Source organism: Lactuca virosa, chromosome 8, assembly GCF_052849685.1.
Source record: "Lactuca virosa cultivar CGN04683 chromosome 8, Lactuca_virosa_CGN04683_v6, whole genome shotgun sequence".
NCBI lineage: Eukaryota > Viridiplantae > Streptophyta > Magnoliopsida > Asterales > Asteraceae > Lactuca > Lactuca virosa.
The window spans coordinates 141373601-141392909 of NC_136433.1; the positions used below are offsets into that span (position 1 = coordinate 141373601).

The window sequence follows — 19309 nt, forward strand, 5'->3', positions numbered from 1 at the left end:
ACAATCTCTTTGAAACCAGATTTGGAGATAAGAAAGTTAGAAAATTTAAAAGGTTTTGGTTAATAAGGGAATGAGAAGGGAGAGAAAGAAGAGCAAGTGAGTGATCAAATGTTAGAAAAGGGAGGAAAGACGCATAAAGCAGAGATAAAAGAAGAGGATTGTTAGGCATAAGGGGATTTTGGTTTTCTAAGCATTCTCAGTATCAAGATTGCAAAATATAGGTGTTTGTCAAAGGATCGGGGATGCATTTTTTGACAATATCCATCCACTTTGGCGTAGTCAGGACCTCGATAAGAACACGGGCAAATGTCGGTTTACCTGCAACATAAGTACACATGTTGGCTGTCCATGAATCCTTGGCTAAATGTTTGCCTATTTTACTAGCGAGGTAGCTAAGACCTTCATCGTTACATGCTTCATAAGGAATGTCATGGATTTTAAGCAAAATATGGATTTGGTCTATATGGGCTTTATGGAGATCAACCACGGGACACCATTTTTGAAGAAGAAATGTGATGTTTTTTATAGTCCAAGTCCTATTGTCCATCACATGGTGTATAACGTGATCGTCACTAAATTTAAAAAGATAATTATCATGTCTATTAGGGAGGAGGGAGTCATTCCCTCCCAACCCAACCCACTGGCACATCAGCTTTTCTCTTTGATTTTTCTTCATCTTTCCCAACCCACAACACACGGAAATCCTATCTTTCTCAACCCACTCAATTAAAAAAAATACAAAACAACTAAGGTACAAGTATTAAGGTACAAGACCCTCTCTACTATCTAAAATGACCCCCTAATCATTAAACTTTTTTTTTCTTAAATATTATCTTTATAATATAATGATAACTTTTTTACTTTATGATTTTTTCTGTAATTGTTAATTAATTATGGAGTAATGATGAAACCTTTTTTAATATACAAATTACAAATTTTACTTAAATCTATTTAATCACAAACTTTACTAAAATATATTTAATGAGATAATTTTTTTGTTATCAAACATTTAAAATAAAACAGCTTTTATATATTTTTTATATTATTTATATACAATTTATAAAAATCATTTTTTATAAATATATTATAAAGTACTTATATGTAATTTATGTACAAAAGTCACTATCAAGTAAAAGCATTTCAAATGATAATCCATAATTTACAGTATGTGTATTTTTATGTTAATAATGTTTCGATTTTATATAAACAAAAATATGATGGTTTATTATTATTATTTTTTAAATTAAAATGATAATCCATATGCTCATTTATTGCCGGATGAAATGAAATAAATTTTGGTATTAAATTAAATAAGTTTTAGTATCAACAAGACATTTACCTTCAAAAAAATTTGAAAAAATAAAAATGGCTTCGAGGTAGTGACTGCAATTGTAAAAATAGATGAAATTAAAAAGTAAGCAATTACAATTCCCAAGGTCTGAAAAAGCTGAAAACTCATAATAGTTGGGTCGAATAAGTGAATATGATGTCTAATTAGTAGGACCCTTATTTTATTGCCTTCGGTTTGGGAGCGGTGATTATTAGATGTTTCAACATGGTTTCTGGGGAAAATAGAGGATTGTCCCGAAGATCATTAGGGTGCGTTTAGTTGCAGAAAAATGGGCCGTTTTCCGGAAAAATTTTCCAAGAAAAATGAGAAATTTTGAAAACGCGTTTAGTTCGTCTATTTTTCTAAATTTTTCACGGAAAATGAAAATTTTCCGTTTTCTAAAATTACAAAGAAGTTTGAAATTTTTGGAAAACCGATAATCATTGTTTTCCACATTTTTCTAATTCCAAAATTTTTCTAAAATATAAACACTCACTCCCACCCCATCCACCTCTACCTACCCTCACCTTAATACCCCCAACCCACCACACCCCTACATACCTACACTCACTCCCAAGCCCACCCCCCCACACACACACACCAACCCCCACAAACACACACACACACACATACACACACACCAACCCCCACAAACACACACATGCACACCCACCCACATCCCACAAACACACACCCACACCCACCCCCACCCCCACACAAACCCACACCCACCCCCACCCCCACCCCACCCCCACCCCCCACACCCACACACCCACCCACACTACCACAATCACCGACCTACCATCACCATCACCACCATCACTATACCCATCACCACCACCACTACCCCATCACCAGCACCACCTCCGTCGCCATCACCACCACTGCCACAATTACCGCCGCCACCACCACCGTCACCATCATCGACACCACCACTGCCCCCCGCCGCTGCCCCCACCACCGCCACCGTCCCCACGCCCACCCTACCACCGCTACCGTTTTCTAAAAATGAAATCCGATAGAAAAATACACATCTAAATGCGTTTTCTAATTTTCTAAAACTGAAAATGAAAAATGAATAAGTTTTAACTAAACGCGTTTTCTAAATTTTCCAATGAAAACCGAAAACGAAAAACGAAAATTGGAAAGAGAAAACGAAAAACGAAAAATGAAAACTGTTTTTCCGTAACTAAACGCAACCTTAGCATTTTAAGGTTTTTGATTTTTAAAAACATCATTTTGGTCAAATGGGGAGGGGATAGTGTGCAATTTTGAAAAAGAGAAGGATAAATGAGGTGTGTAGAAAACTTACCTAAAAGGCTAAAACCGTTGAATTTCTTTTAGTATGGGTAGGGTAGGAGTCGCTTTTGGGTCTTTAAGATTATCTTGTAGGTGCATTGGGCCAGTGCCAGCTTGATGAATTTTGTTGGACTTTGAACCAAAATATGTTTGATATGTTAACTTCGGGATTGGGCCCAAATGGAGGGCATTTGCTCATTATCCACTTGTCTGGTAGGCTGCACATGAAGCTCCACATTTGCAGCAGTAAAGTCCTCCCCTTGAGTTAGCTATATTTATTTTGAGGGTCCACATAAGGGTCCACATGGATGGGACTTAGGTGCACGTGGTTCTCTTCATTATTGCAACTTGCAAGTTGTACCCTCATGCAACGTGTTTCCTTCCAAATTGCCATATGATCGCTTTTCCATTAATATCTCATTCAATTTCCCATAATGTCAATCATGGGACTTTCCTTGGATATTTTTGGGAGGAGCGTTTTGAGCATTTCTTTCCAAAAAATAAATTCTTGATTTCTTTCCACGCGGTTATCTCCTTTGCTTTGTTCTTGGCTGCCCATACGGTTTTCATCTCTACCGATGTTATCATGGTGGCCTTCGGCTGTTTGCATGGTCGGAAGTCCCATAGTCACAGCCGGATCTTCATATTGTTACGTTGTTCATCGGACATGATCATATCTCAATTAACTACCCTTGCTATTATTATTATTATTTTATTTTTTTGGATTTTTAGAAGGGGATAGGGTCCGAGACAGCTTCTAGGAGCGAAAATAATTTAAACCCTATTTAAGATAACAAAAACTGGAAATGAAAAATGATAGAAATACACAACAAAACATTTTTTTTTAATTTTTTAAAACGAAAAATAAAACCTCAAAAGTTTTAACCAAATTTTTTTTATTGGAAATTTTTTTCAATGTATACTGCAATAACTTTTCCAAAAAAAACTAAAAATAATTTATACAACCAAACACAATCTAAGACAATGTACTAAAAAGATAACTCTTGAAACGATTTTGAGTGTTCTATACGTGTAAGGAATATATATTAATTTTCAGTTATTGTTAGTGTGGTGATTGCTTTACAACTATACATGTATCATGTATGACTATACAAAACTCGTTTTTTACAAACTTGTTTTGTAAAAGTTAATACAGATAATCACAATAACTACCGAATTCAATAATCAAATTTGGTACCTTTCTCTTGCATGACAATATGTTGATGTCATAATACAACCTATTCTAATGGTGTTGCATTTAGTTGTACTACATACAATTTGTATGTACTTTTCGTATTTATGCAACAGTTTTTATTCCTTTTGCCTGTTTATTATTTTATGTGAGTTCCGAAAATTACAAAATATTAGGAAGTTATTAGATTGTTACACATTTAGTTAGGAATGTTTCCTAGCTAACTATTAGGAATTTAGAGTATGATTAAAGCCATTAGATTCACTCCTTCATCGTATTTTCCTCCTTTCTTCCCTTTGGCGATTTAATCGCTTTTTTGTACTCCCTTCACATTGTCGGAATTCAAGATTGATATTAGTCCCTTTTTGGGTTTCCACTCAAATTTTCTTGTTTTATTCGTGTGTTTATTTTTCCACCTTCTTGGGTATGACAAAACATCACAATTCTTATTTTGTTCATACTAAAAAGTAAAAACAGTCTCATTACAATGCACATTACACAACCTCATATTTTGGTGATATATTTGTACACCGATATGAAGAAAAAGAAACATACAAAAAAAGCCCTAGGTAAGAAACAAAGTAATTAAGATTTAAGCACTCAATTGCTAGAAAAAGAACAAAAAAAAACATAATAAAAGAAGAAGAGGCCTAGTTATAACTATGATGCTACCATCAAACCTAACATAAATCATTCTTATATGTATAGATAAATAAATATAGGGATATGATACGTACGTTACATCTCTCATAAATTTACAACACACCCTTTGGTAATTGTAGTAAGTAGATTTATTCTATTTCACATACTCATCGGACTTTGAGAACCATTTAAAGCAGATATCGCTGTTTCTATCTGTATTTTCAGAAAATCCGTCTCTTCCTCATCGGCCTGTTACATAAGGTATGTAAAAATTATATACTTATTATATGACCAAAATTAAGGGTTATAAAGTCAAAATACATGATCTAAGGTCGAATAAAGTCAAGAGGCTCCGTCAGATTTGAATATTTGTCAAAAAACACAAAACAATGTGTTTTTCATTTATGTTATTGGTTAAAAACATTTAAAAAAAATATAGGTCATAGTCACTTTGAACGTTTACTGATTATTATAATTTATATTACACTAAACAATAATGGATAAAATGACAACTGGAATAATCGCTTTCGCGGATTTACTTAGTAATATACTCAAACTAATGGAATATTACATCTACACTAAGAAACTGTATTTTATGCATGTTTTTTTTTTGTGTTTTATATAAACACATTAAAATATAAATTATTTAAGAGAAGAGCAATAATATATATACTTTCAAATTATTTAATAGAGATTTTCATAGTTAATAAATCTTTTTGGAGGTAAATATAAGATACCCGTCATAATTTTTTTTGTAAATACATATTTACATCACCATTAAAGAATCCACTTTTATAAAATTGTAAACAAATTTGTAAAAGATTATGTAGACGTAAGCACAATAACTACCGAATTCAATAATCAAATATGGTACCCCTACCATTACATCTATTACGATTATTATTATTTCAAGTAATCATGTTGATATAGTCTATTATATTTCTATTTTCTTCCGATTCATATACTTATCTTTATTGTTTAAAAATTAGAGCATGATTCTCTCATTAACTTCTCTGAAGAAGAAAGACGTATTTAATTTAAGATCTGACAAAATAGATAACATGTTGTTGTATTTAATGTATGTTACTTTATAAGAAAATGTCATTCATATGATGCTAAGAATAAAAATCTAATTAACAAATATTTTCATAAAACTATATAATTAAATAAATATAAAATTTATACAGACAGGATAACATATCTAATTATTTATTTCTTAAGACAACTCTCTTCCCAGATTTTACGGAACACTTCGATTTTTTTAATTCTTTGATTCTTGTTATTATTGTAATAATTATAAGATACACACCTTTCCATTTTTTTAATCATTTATAGCCTGCGATTTCACTAATTTTTATTAACCTCGTACAAACTATGTTGGGGATTTTTTATTTACTTTTTTGTTTTTGTTTTTGTTAATATTGATTAAAATTATTATAAAAATATGTTATAGTGACTTTAGAAACACCCTGACCAGTCAACATGAAGAGAACCAACTAAAAGCCAAGAAAGCAAAACAAACAAAAAGACAACTTAGAATCTAGCTATCAATATATTTGTTTCCACTTTTTTTTTTTTTTTTTTTTTTTTTTTTTTTTTTTAATATCAAGTTAAATTCATAGCGAACGATAATATATAAATCCATTTTATTTCATTATTTTGACGTTTTTGAGCTACACATGCTAATACATACTAATCTTTATAATGATTTTTTGAAGTGTTTTAGATACACCAGATATCTAGTTATAAGAAGTTTAAAAAAAAAATATATCTTCGCCAAATATTAAAGTAATAGTATGTATTTAAAAAAATATATTTATAAAGATATACAACCAATCAAACTTATACGACTAACGACTGTATTCATCATCTTTAAAACACCACCTAATTTCGATTGTTTTCATCCATTCATTATTTCATATTTGAACAACAATGATTAAGATGGCTAACAATAATGCACCATTTACTTATTCAGTGGCAATCTTAACAGTCTTAGCATATAATATTGTAATTATTTATTTTTTTAATTTTGTGCTTATCAGATAATTATTTTATTATTATTATTTATGTCTTAAACATTATAACAATTAAAGTTTTTCTTATCATGTTATTAATATTATTATTTAACTAAAATACGATAAATAATGATGTTCATATTTTGTTATTAAAAATTGATTACATGAAATCGAGAGTCAATTATTTACTTTTATATTTATAATTTATATTTTAATTTGTTTTTTAATCAAATTTTAGTTTTAAATCAAAGATTTTAACATTTATAATTTTAAAAATATTGGTACTGGAGTTAATTTGGCAATCGGATAATAACATGAGCTTTTCTATTAATAGTTTTTAAAACATTAATCAACCAACTTAAAGTACAATATATATTTTTAAATAAATTAAGTTATTCAACGTTATAAATCCACTTATCTGTGTTAATAACAAACTAACTTATTAAAAATGTCATAGATATCCAAACATGATTTTCAATGTTTTAAAAATGACTATTTAACTAGCGTATGTTTTTTCTAATTTTATTAATTGACAAATTTTATAACTTTTCCAAATTAAATGGTATTAAAATAAATTTGATCTTATTTAAAGATAAAATCTGGATTTCTTATTATATTGATAAGTTCCTATATTATATTATTAATTTAAAAAATGTTAATAAATAAAATTAATAGTATTTTATTAGCTTTGCTTTTCTATGATAAATAATGCAAATAATATAATTTATTATCATATTATATTATATTATCATTGATTGTTCTAGATTCATAGGTTGTTTTTAGTGAATTAAAAGGAAGTGAACCCTTTTACGTGGGTCCATTTAACAACAAGCCTACAACTTTAAAAAATGAAATGTTACACTCTTTAAGATAACCAATAAATTGAAAGATACTATAATTTATGACCAAATTATTGTAGGGATTTCTTCCTAACTTTTTTTTTTTTAGGTAAAAGAAAAAAAAATACCATGTTATCTAAGATATTAGTTATGTTGTTTTTCTATTATATAGAAAAATGATATATTTTTGCAGACTAAACTTTTTTTTGTAAAGATTTATATAAATTTAAGCACAAATTATAACACCTACTATAAGAAAGCTCGGTTTCAGAATCAGACTAATCAGAACCAAATAAATTTATTGATATATAAATCTGAGAACCATTTTTTTTTTGAGAAATTAAATTGCCTCCTACTTTTTATGCCTACAAATATTTCTACCAATTAATATTATGACACGTGTCATCATTTCACCATTCAATTTAATTTGATTTGATATATTTCTACTATACTCTTAATGAGATAGTTCAAAAAATATGAAATGATGACACTTGTAATAATATTAATGGGTAAGAATATTTGTAGATATAAAAGATAGGAAAAAATTTAATTTTTTTTTATATATATTCAGTACACATTGGACTCAAATTTTGGGTTCTAATAAGTATTTGCTCATCCTACCACTAATGATTAAACAAATATGAAGCCTCCCATTCCAACTCAAAGATCAAATTTTGGAATCCCTTCTACTACTTGTTACATAAAATATAACTTTATTACAATTTTATTTAAAGCAAATCAAATTCGAATTGATATATTTTAATAATTTCTATTTTATTCCAATTAATATTCTTATCTTTATAGTTTAGAAAATAAAGCACGTTTCTCACATTAATACCCTGTTCCCAAGTTCAACTTAACGAGAGAAAAGAAAGGAAATGGGTGGAAATGAGAAGAAAATAAAAGAAATTGGTGTTTCCGAGTTTCATTAAAGGAGGGAAGTGGAGGGAAATGAGAGGATTAATTTCTCTCCTAACTTTCCTTCCGATTTGGGAGGATTTGGAAAGAAAGAACAAAATGATTCATTTTTCTTCCACTTCTCTTCAACTCGGGAACACAGAAGAAAATTTTGTTTTCCTTTCCTTTCTATTCTTTTCTCTCATGACTTTCTTTTCTTTTTTTTTTGTTAAACTCGGGAACCAGGCGTAAGTTCTCTGAAGAAGAAAGACGTATTAAATTTGAGATTTGATAAAATAGCTAACATAGCATCTATTATTTAATGCGTGCTACCTTAAATTATTCAAATAATCCATGTTGAAATTTTTGGATAAAAATAAACTTAAATATTGAAAAAGACAACAAAACGAAATTTTTTTTTTTTTCAAAATAAAAAGTTTGTTTGTTATATATCAACATAAAAAGTTTGTTATATATCTAACATGGCTATATATACAATTAGATCAAGGAGTTATAAATATTTGCATGATATTTAAAAAAAAAAAAAAGAGGTACCTGGATAAAGAGAGTGTTGAAAAGCATTTCAGAGAAAACCGACATATTAGCAGTGACAATCTTGAGCTTTAAAGATTCAAACACTTGACAAAGCTTCACAATTGTGTCTCTTCTTTTGCTACATTTTAAGTTCACCAACACTGTCTTCTCTCCCACAGATGACACGCTTAACTGTCAAATCCACCATTGTTTCTTTTCAATGATTCAAAAAAACATCAAAACAATACAAAATGTTCATCTGTATCAAATCATTACTTACTTCTAGGACTTCAATGGGATATGATCTTGATCCACTTGGATCCAAGGCTTGCACAAGTCTTTTCTTATTTGATCTTTCCATTGGAATAAACCCTGCTTCTTGACCGAAATCCAAATCGGACTCTAATTTTTGAGCCTCGAGTTGGATCAATTCAGCTTTGATTGTTCTTTCTTGATCGTGTAATATTTGAATATATTCAATCGCATCTTTAATTATTGACGCCTTATCCATCTATGAAATGGAAATATATATATATAAAAAAAGTCGCAGATTATGATCATATTGAATGAAGATTGTTGAAGAATCGAAAAAGTACACGTAGAAACTACTGGAAAAAAATGCATTATATGGAAATCGAGAAATATAATTACGTGGTTTTAAGTTTGGGGCGAATGATTATTAAATTATAAAAGAGGCAACGTGTAAGTGGAGGCAGCATATATACTATAGATTTAAAATAATTTAATCAAGTGTGGAGGATCACACCTTACTAATCTTAGGGACCACTGCTCTGAGAGCGAAAAGCCTATCATTGAGCTTCTTCCTCCGATTCCTCTCGGAGACGATGTTTTTGGAGGCGGTCGCCGACTGAGATCCGTCCGGCGAGCTGGAGTCGTAGTAACTGGAAAGCGTTTCTTCCAATCCGCCCCAACTATACATATATAGAATTCGGTTAACAGATGAAGAGATCGAATCATAATCAGAGATCGAAAACGCAGAAGAAGACTGAAATTACCTATTATAATCTTCGGTTTGGAGTAAGGATTCCCAATAGCTTCTGTTGTCGCCATTGTTTTCCATGGAAGAATTTGAATAGCGAAAGAGTGAGAGATTGTTGTGGTCTGAGTTTTGGGAACCGGACTCCAGGAGGCTATATGCTATGCTAGTATGCTATTTGTGTGAGGGGACAGGCAGGTTATTTATACGGAAATTTTGGAAAAGTATGTGAAATTATTAAGTATGAAATAGTTTATACTAAATTACATGAGTGGTCCCTATGGTATAGAGAAATAGTCATACGACTTTTTTTTCATTACCATGTAGTTATGTAGTCCCCATGGTTTATGTTTATTACAACTAGCAAAGAACTTGCGGCTACGCCGTTTTTGGGGTAATATGGGGAAAATCGGCAAACTTTAAAAAATACGTGTTGAAAGTGTAAATTACCGCAAATAGGAGAGAAAGTCGACAACCCCTAATATTAGATGTCCAAAGTGTATGATAACCAAAAGAAGGGACACTGGTGAAGAAAATCCAAAAATGTTGTGGCAATAATGTGAAAGTTGCCAAAGTTGAGAAAATATTGTGGCAAAATTCTAAAGGAGGTTTTTTGTGTTTTTTATGTCAAAATGTAAAAGTTTTGACTATAAGGACGAAAAGTGTCAAATTTATTAAAGATTTGTGGCAAAAACACCAAAATATAAAATTTTTCACTGCAAGGACGAAAAGTGTCAAAGTTACTAAAGATTTGTGGCAAAACCCTAAAAGAACAAAAACTTAATCAAAACACAAAATTGTAAAAGTTTTCACTTTAAGGACTAAAAGTGTCAAATTCACTAAACATTTGTGGCAAAAACCTAAAGACATAAAAGTTACTATTGCTAACTTCCTTTAGATTTAATATATACTAGTAAATAGCCCGCGGCTATGCCGCTTTTGGGGTAATATGGGAAAAATCGGCAAATTTTAAAAGATATGTGTTGAAATTGTAAATCACCACAAATAGGGTAGTAAGTCGACAGCCCCTAAAATTAGATGTCAAAAGTATACAATCAAAAAAATGGACACTGGTGGAGAAAATCCAAATATGTTGTGACAATAATGTTAAAGTTGTCAAAGTTGAAAAAATATGGTGGCAAAATTCTAAAGGAGGTTTTTTGTGTTTTTTATGTTAAAATGTAAAAGTTTTGACTATAAGGACAAAAAGTGTCAAATTCATTAAAAATTTGTGGCAAAAACACCAAAATATAAAAATTTTCACTGCAAGGACTAAAAATATCAAAGTTACTAAAGATTTGTGGCAAAAACCTAAACACACAAAAACCTAATCAAAAGGTAAAAATATAAAAGGACGAAAAAGTGTCAAATTCATTAAAAATTTGTGGCAAAAACACCAAAATATAAAAATTTTCACTGCAAGGACTAAAAATATCAAAGTCACTAAAGATTTGTGGCAAAAAACCTAAACACACAAAAACCTAATCAAAAGGTAAAAATATAAAAGTTTTCACTTTAGGGACGAAAAGTGTCAAATTAATCAAACATTTGTGGCAAAAACCTAAAACCAAAAAATATACTATTCATAAGCTCCTTCAGATTTAATATATATATATATATATATATATATATATATATATATATATATATATATATATATATATATATATAATATTGGTCTTTATGGATGACTTTGTTAGAGATCTGCTCTAAATAATAAAAAGAATAAATTATTGAAATTGTCCATGTGGTTTAGTTAAAATTGCTTATTTGGTCTCTAACTTTTAATTTGCACTCGGACCGTCCTTGCTGTTTGATTTTATTGCGTTGTTAGTCCCTAATAAACATAAAAATACTATAATGTCCTTTATATTTTTTCTTTTTTTTATTAATTATTAAATAAAATAATTTATTTTTTTTAAAATAGCAGCAAAATAAAATAATGTATTAATATAATAGGTCCTACCATCTAGCATTTGCAAATGGCAGCCATCACCTACTACTACCGGTAACCACCACCTGTGTGACTGCCGACCACCACATTCCTACCCTTCACTTATCACCTCCTGTAACCACTATTTCCCTTTCCCGACAACATTTTTAGATATATAAACCTACTCTCATCACTACAACCACGCAACCACCAATCACCACCACCACTACCCACCTATTCTTGCACCATTACCCCCAACTATTCGGGTCGCCCATATCATGGATTGCATCAGGCGACACCTTATTTACCTCCAACCACCACCATGTTCACCTCCAAAAACAACGACCAGTTACCTCTTGCAACTATAATCGATCACCACCTGGACCAAATCAAAATCAAACCAAAACCAAAATCAAATCCCAAAACTCAAAACCAGACCAAGATCAAGTCCCAACTCAAAACATAACCAAAGTCAAATCCTGAAATCTTAAAATAATAACCTAAACAGAAACAATAACCTAAACTGAAATCAAAACCAAATCCGGAAATCAAAACCTAAAACGTAAAATGAAATCGATGATGAAATCTCAGAAATCAAATCCAAAAATGAATGGGGCTAGATTATGTTGTATTTGATATCGATAATGTCGTCAGATTAAACACAATGTGATTAAATCCAAAATGCAAAACCTCACCTGATATCTCATAAATCAAAGACCATTTTTCCAAATGATGAAATTAATGGGGTTAGATGGGAAAGTACGAAAGCGGAGAAGAACAACGGAGTTGCAGGTTTCTGGTGGCTTTACAGTTGCAGGTTTCTAGAGGCGTTAGGGTTGTCGGCTTCCGATCGTGGTGTTCACATGTTGGCTGATGGTGGTAGTGACTTTCGAATTGCAGGTTTTGGAAGGAGGCGACTCTGATCGATGGCTTTAATGTTGAGTTCAGAAGGAGAGAGGTATGACCTGAAGCCTTAAACTATGATTGATGGCTTTAGTTGTAGAAGGAAAGGGGTGGATTGGGTGTTTAGGGTGGGGGTGGTGGGGATGTGTGGGATCCATTTTTTAATAATATTTAAAATAATTTTATGAATAATCTTTACTACTTTTTTAAATATAAACAAAATCCAGTAAGGGTATAATAGTCTTTTTATGTCTATTAGGGATGAAATTCGTAACAAAAAGTAACTATAGGGATGGCCCGAGTGCAAAATAAAAGTTAGGGACCAAACGCACAATTATAACTAAACCATAGGGACGATTTCAGTAATTTGTTATAATAAAAAAAATACTTTTACCCGTATTTTATATTTTGTAAATTTCTATTTTTCTTAATATTTTATGTGATTATTATATATTAGAACCTCGTCTCACCTCCAACCAACCTTTTTCCTCTCTCTTACTTTTACGTCTTCTCCACTTTTTTCGCCATTCCCTTATTTTCTTCGATTACCACCGACGATGTAACACCCCGTTTGAAATTAAATAAAATCAATTAAATAAAATAATAAACCCAGAACCTCAAGATGTAATTTTTATTTTATTATTTTAAAATGACCTTAAAATCCATAATATTTAGCGGGGCGTTGGTTTCGGGGAGCCAAATGATATAATTTGGGTTTTTGGGGGTTGAAGTGTGATTCCGGGATTTATTTTGTTAAGATTTTCAGAAATCAGGGGTGTTTAGTAATTATTGGACTTAAATTGAAAGGATTTTGGAATGTTGAGGGTTAAACGGTAACTTCTGGGACTTGGATTGTAATGAATTATTAAGGATGAGGGCTATTTGGTAAATAACGGATTTAAGTTGAAAAGAATTTGGAAGGAGGGGATAGAAGTGTAACTATGGTCTAAGTTTTGAAAATGACGGGCATAAACCTGTCACCCCCTTCATATATATGCAACATGTAACCCTAAATCTAGCTCCAACTTCAGCCGCCACCCACCCTTATGTCTCCCCACCGGCGCCGTCACCATTTCGTTTCCGATCAGCGAACGGCCACAACGACCACCAGACTTCCACCATGTTTGCTGCCGGCGAGGGAGAGTTCAACGAGTCGGAAATTTTGGACGACGAGGCTGGTAGGAGTTGAATGAGCGAAGCCGCTGCCACCGCTGCCGCCGCTGCCAGTCGAATTCAAGCACCATCCGTTCGCACGCCACCTCGCTGAAGAGCGCCGCCGTTGCATTCCTCGGTTGACGTCGCTGCCCGTTTTCGTTGAAGACAAGTTGTCGCCGGACGCTAGGCGACTGTTGCTGTTGTGAACCATCGTCCGCCGCCGGCTGTTAGGGTTGCTATTGTCGCCGTTCGTTGAACACCACCAGTTGGGAGATTGCTTTCGGACCTCGTGCATTGTGTGTGTTTGTTGGCCGGTAACCGCGAAGAACCACCATGGCTGCCAACCATGGTGGCTGTCGTTTATGTCACTTCGTTTGCCGCCACCAGCCACCTTGGGGGGGGGGGGCTGTATGCATATTTTGGTGTGTGTTCGAGTGTACAAGTTGTGTTTTGTGTTCATGGGATTGTATGTGCGACTTTTGGCCGGAAAAAAACCCACCGCCACCACCGTGAGATGGTGGCTGCCACCTTGTACCACCATCGGCAACCACAAGGGTGGTTGTGCGTGAGTGTAGGTGTTGACCTTGACTTTGACTTTGACCTGAGTTGACTAGGAATTGGTAACTAAGGAAGATTGTTACGTGTAGGAATTGAGAGGAGTTGATCCCGACAGCAAGGACAATTCAGACACTTCACGACATTGAGGTGAGTTCCCTTCCAGTAGCGGTGGGTCTACGGCCACAATGTCGGCCCACTAGTAGGAGTTTGTTGATAGATGATTGTCTTTGTGATAATTATCTAGGTTTGCTACTACCTGATGTGTTTTATGTGCTAGCATGTTATGTTGTATGTGTTAGTGGTAGTAGGAGGGGAGTAGTCCCCGAGTTCGGTCGTTAGGACCGAAGGGTAGGTCGGCACCCCAGATATGCCTGACAGTATGTTGATGCTATGTTTTGTGTGGTAGTAGTAAGGGGTGAAATAGTCCTCGTAGCCGGTTGGGATAAACCGGACGGTAGGTCAGCACCCCAGAACTGCTTGACATGAGTAGGTCAGCACCCCAGAACTGCTTGACATGGGTAGGTCAGCACCCCAGAACTGCTTGACATGGGTAGGTCAGCACTCCAGAACTGCTTGACATGGGTAGGTCGGGCACCACAGAATTGCCTGGCAGTATGTATGTTGTATGGTATGTGGTATGATGGGGGAACTCACTAAGCTTCGTGCTTACAATTTTCAGTTTTGTTTCAGGTACCTCTTCAGCGAAGGGGAAGGAGCCGACACGGTAGCAGCGCATCGCACACACATGATTTCCGCCTTTTGAGATCCATGGGATTTGTACTCTGACATTATTACTATTTTATGTTATGGTTTTTGAGACACGTGACTGAGGTTTTATGAAATGATATGAATCGTTGATGTTTTTCAGTAAACTGTTTTATAAGTTACTTAATTAAAAACAAAATTTTTGGTCTTGAAAATTGGGATGTTACACTAGGAAAGCCTAGGATATGCTCCAATAAGTTTAGTGGGGCGGTTCGATGAGGTTGGGAACCTAGGGGGAGCCTAGGAGTTGCTTTGGTGGGTATTGTGTTGCTGTTTAGCGGATATTTGGTGCACCAGTGGAGTAGGTGACTTAGAGGATTCGGGAGGATTGCTGAGGAAAGTATGGATAGGTGTGGAAGGTAGTATGGGCCCGTACTACTGAAAGCACATGATCCATACTCAAATCGGTGAGAGTCTTGGAGAATCTAAGAAGCTTATGGGAAGGAGAGTTCTTGGTTATGCTCTAATAGTGAGGATAGCTTCTTTGCCAGATGAGGATGAGCACACATGAGGAAGGACCACGGTTTGGTCCCAACTCTGGTGGTGAGCCAGTTAGTGGAAGGACTGCCAGGATTTTTGAGTTCGCCTTGGATCTCTTGTATCAGGTGGCAAGGATTGATTGTGCGATCTATTGCACTTTCAGGATTGGAGACTATGTTTGGGGATAGTTTGTAGCCGGTTTAGAGCAGAGATTTCTCCAGCTATTGCAGTTCAGCCGTTGACGATTGAGCTGGTGAGTGTGTCAGGGTGCGAGACCCTGAATGATATGGATCCAAGAGCCCGATGGCGGAAGATTGATTTGGAGTATGTCGAGAAAAGAGGTTCAGGTCATGTGCATTTAGTGGAGGGTCTTGGAAAGATACCCAAGACTTCTGAGCAGCATTGAGAGGCCAACAGGGCCGGAGTCAGCACGACACGTGCAGGAAACTGTACGATGGAGTTATCGCTCCAGGAGTATGGGTTGCTACCAGCGTAGCAGGATTGATCGTGTCAGCATGTGACATTGCGAGTGGATGCTTGACTTAGGGTGTCCAATCTGATGGATCGGCGGTAATATTTTGAACAGTTGTGATGAGACTAGAGTGTTGTGAGTCTGCGGGGCAACCCGTAACATTTACCGGACCCTAGGCAGCGGTAAGATGGTGGTAAATTTGTATTTGCCTACGGATTTCTTTGGTAAAAGGGCGCCTTGGGAAGTGATTGGACCATCCGATTGGTTAAGAATACAAGAGTATTCTTCGGGATTTCCAGAGCTGAGTGATCATTGTGTCTGGCTAACTATGAGGCGCTTGTGTTGTTCGGCACAGGACTTGGGCGGGTCATGCATATTGATGGAAATGGATCAGAGATCCACAAGGGGTAAGAGATGAGAGGGCGTTGTCGAGCCCAAGTGGGGGAGAAACAAGCGACTTCTTAGGCCTAGGTTGTGTTGGTGGGGGTTCAGGAAACTCCCAATCGCCGGTTAGCATCGCCTTGATTATGCATAGTGAGCAGTGGGAATCCATAGGTGCGACTCGAACTCCTGATGGGGTATATGATTCGGCTCGAGAGGTGCGACGAGGTGATAGTGGAGTGTGGAAAGGCCATGGGTGGTTAGCATGGCTGGATGGAAGTAGTGTTAGGCTGCGATAGGATCATAGCATTCATCGGTCCGAATTAGACTATTTATGTGATGGTCACAAGCATGAAAGGGAGATAGGCTCGTGCTTTGGGCACACCGGCCAGGGTTGGAAATGAATTACTCTCCGTTCTAGGATGAGGATCTTTGGGGTCCGCGGGCGAGCCCGGATGATTATGGGAATTCAGGATGGAACTGGTAGAGACTGTTGAGTCAAGGGTTTGGATCTTGAGTTGCAGGATCATATGGATAATCAATATGTGACACAAAGGAGTCTAGGCTGGGTAGCCTCGATATTGATCTCTTGGGAATCTAGTGGTTAGACCAGGTGCGAGACTAGTAGTCTCGGGGAAATGGCTTAAGGATATTTACATATCGGTCAAGTAAGGGATGTCGGGAAGTCGTGGTGCATTATGCAAGTGCATGATTTCGTATCAGTGAGATGAGATTTGGGGCATCTATATGCCAAGGGCGTCAAATGCAGGATTCCAGGGTAATGAATGGGTTTGGTTCGATGGTAGCTTAAGCAGTGGTGAAGTGTCTCGGGCTGGTTCTATCTATAATAGAGCCACGACATGTTGGAATCAGGATAAGATGGGTAGTTGGTGATCGTATATGATACGAAGCTGCTATGTATGTGTATTTTAGCTCAGAAATTGGGTAGGTGTCTGGTGTTCCGGACAGTTGGCAGACAAGTTGGGACCAGGGAGGTCCCGGTTGTTCTTAAGGAAAGCAGCTATGTGGCAGCAAGATGAGTTGGAGTGATTTTAGTGATTTGGGGTCCGTGTGTGGAGTTGCTTGTCATTCAGGGCATATACTAAGTTAGTTACAGTTGGGCTAAATAATATCATAAGTTGAATAGCCAGTTGGGAGATAAGTGCCGTGAACTCGGCAATGATTCGATGTGGGCGGTCTGTTAGGGAGACAGACCATCTCGAGACTTCATATTTCAGATGGAGCAGATGTGATCAGATTGCAAGGAATTCGTTAACCTTCGGGTTTTAGAACCTTGCAAGGGATGATTTTGGTTGCCCTGGGAAGGCTGGGGTATGCTTGTAGTTGTGACTGTGTTGCTCAAGTTGTTTGGCGTGTCAGGAGTGGTAAGGAATGATTTCGAGGACGAAATCTAATTTAAGTGGGGGAGAGTTGTAACACTCCGTTTGAAATTAAATAACATCAATTAAATAAAATAACAAACCCGGAACCCCAAGATGTAATTTTTATTTTATTATTTTAAAATGGCCCTAAAATCCATAATATTTAGCGGGGCGTTGGTTTCGTGGAGCCAAATGATATAATTTGGGTTTTCGGGGGTTGAAGTGTGATTCCGGGATTTATTTTGTTAAGATTTTCAGAAATCAGGGGGTGTTTAGTAATTATTGGACTTAAATTGAAAGTATTTTGGAATGTTAAGGGTTAAACGGTAACTTCTGGGACTTGGATTGTAATGAATTATTAAGGATGTGGGCTATTTGGTAAATAACGGATTTAAGTTGAAAAGAATTTGGAAGGAGGGGCTAGAAGTGTAATTATGGTCTAAGTTTTGAAATTGACGGGTATAAACCCGTCACCCCCTTCATATATATGCAACATGTAACCCTAACCCTAGCTCCAACTTCAGCCGCCACCCACACTTATGTCTCCCCACCGGCGCCGTCACCATCTCGTTTCCGATCAGCGAACGGCCACAACGACCACCAGACTTCCACCATGTTTGCTGCCGGCGAGGGAGAGTTCAACGAGTCGGAAATTTTGGACGACAGGGCTGTTGGGAGTTGAATGAGCGAAGCCGCTGCCAGTTGAGTTCAAGCACCATCCGTTCGCACGTCACCTCGCTGAAGAGCGTCGCCGTTGCATTCCTCGGTTGTCGTCGCTGCCCGTTTCCGTTGAAGACAAGCTGTCGCCGGACGCTAGGCGACTGTTGCTGCTATGAACCATCGTCCACCGCCGGCTGTTAGGGTTTCCATTGCCGCCGTTCGTTGAACGCCACCAGGTGGGAGATTGCTTTCGGACCTCGTGCATTGTGTGTGTTTGTTGGTCGGTAACCGCGAAGAACCACCATAGCCGCCAGCCATGGTGGCTGCCGTTTCTGTCACTTCGTTTGCCGCCACCAGCCACCGTGGGGGGTGGGGGGGTGGCTGTGTGCGCGTTTTGGTGTGTGTTCGAGTGTACAAGCTATGTTTTGTGTTCATGGGATTGTATGTGCGACTTTTGGCCGGAAAAAAAACCCACCGCCACCACCGTGCGACGGTGGCTGCCACCTTGTACCACCACAAGGGTGGTTGTGCGTGAGTGGATATGTGTGTTATATTGTGTGTGTGTGTGTGTGTTATTTTGGATATTGTTGTACAATTGTAATTAGTGGCCGAAATAATCAAGGAATTTCGTCACCACCACCGTAAGGTGGTGGCCGGCGTTGACCACCACTATCCGGGGTGGTAGTGGGAGGTGCCCGACTTAATTAATAATTAATTAACCTAAAGACTTAGCTTTTGGGCCTAATTGACGTGTTTTGGGTTGGAAACCCTAATTAGGGTTTAGAAAACCCTAATCTTGGAGATTCTAATTTGGACTTATCGGGACCCGCATTTTGGAGCATTGGAGTGAAGTTATGACTCAAGCCCGATTTCAC

General features: G+C 36.0%; 1 protein-coding gene across 1 annotated transcript; it reads right to left on the reverse strand.

Moving 5' to 3' along the window:
- Nucleotides 1–4391: 4391 nt before the first annotated feature.
- Nucleotides 4392–9929, reverse strand: LOC145134395 (transcription factor bHLH35-like). The gene is made up of 5 exons (XM_079069245.1): nt 9765–9929; nt 9515–9680; nt 9029–9259; nt 8770–8940; nt 4392–4712 (listed from the first exon to the last, which is right to left on the reverse strand). The coding sequence occupies exons 1-5, from the start codon at nt 9827–9829 to the stop codon at nt 4623–4625; spliced, it is 723 nt and encodes a 240-aa protein (XP_078925371.1). The 5' UTR covers nt 9830–9929; the 3' UTR covers nt 4392–4622.
- Nucleotides 9930–19309: the final 9380 nt, after the last annotated feature.

What these genes read in the sequence shown, in the direction of transcription:
- LOC145134395 (XM_079069245.1), bottom strand. Translation starts at nt 9,829, where the DNA reads ATGGAAAACAATGGCGACAACAGAAGCTATTGGGAATCCTTACTCCAA. An exon ending in TGGTCCCTAAGATTAGTAAG is followed by an intron (nt 9,260 to 9,514) that starts GTGTGATCCTCC and finishes TCCATTTCATAG; the next exon opens with ATGGATAAGGCGTCAATAAT. An exon ending in ATCCCATTGAAGTCCTAGAA is followed by an intron (nt 8,941 to 9,028) that starts GTAAGTAATGAT and finishes TGGATTTGACAG; the next exon opens with TTAAGCGTGTCATCTGTGGG.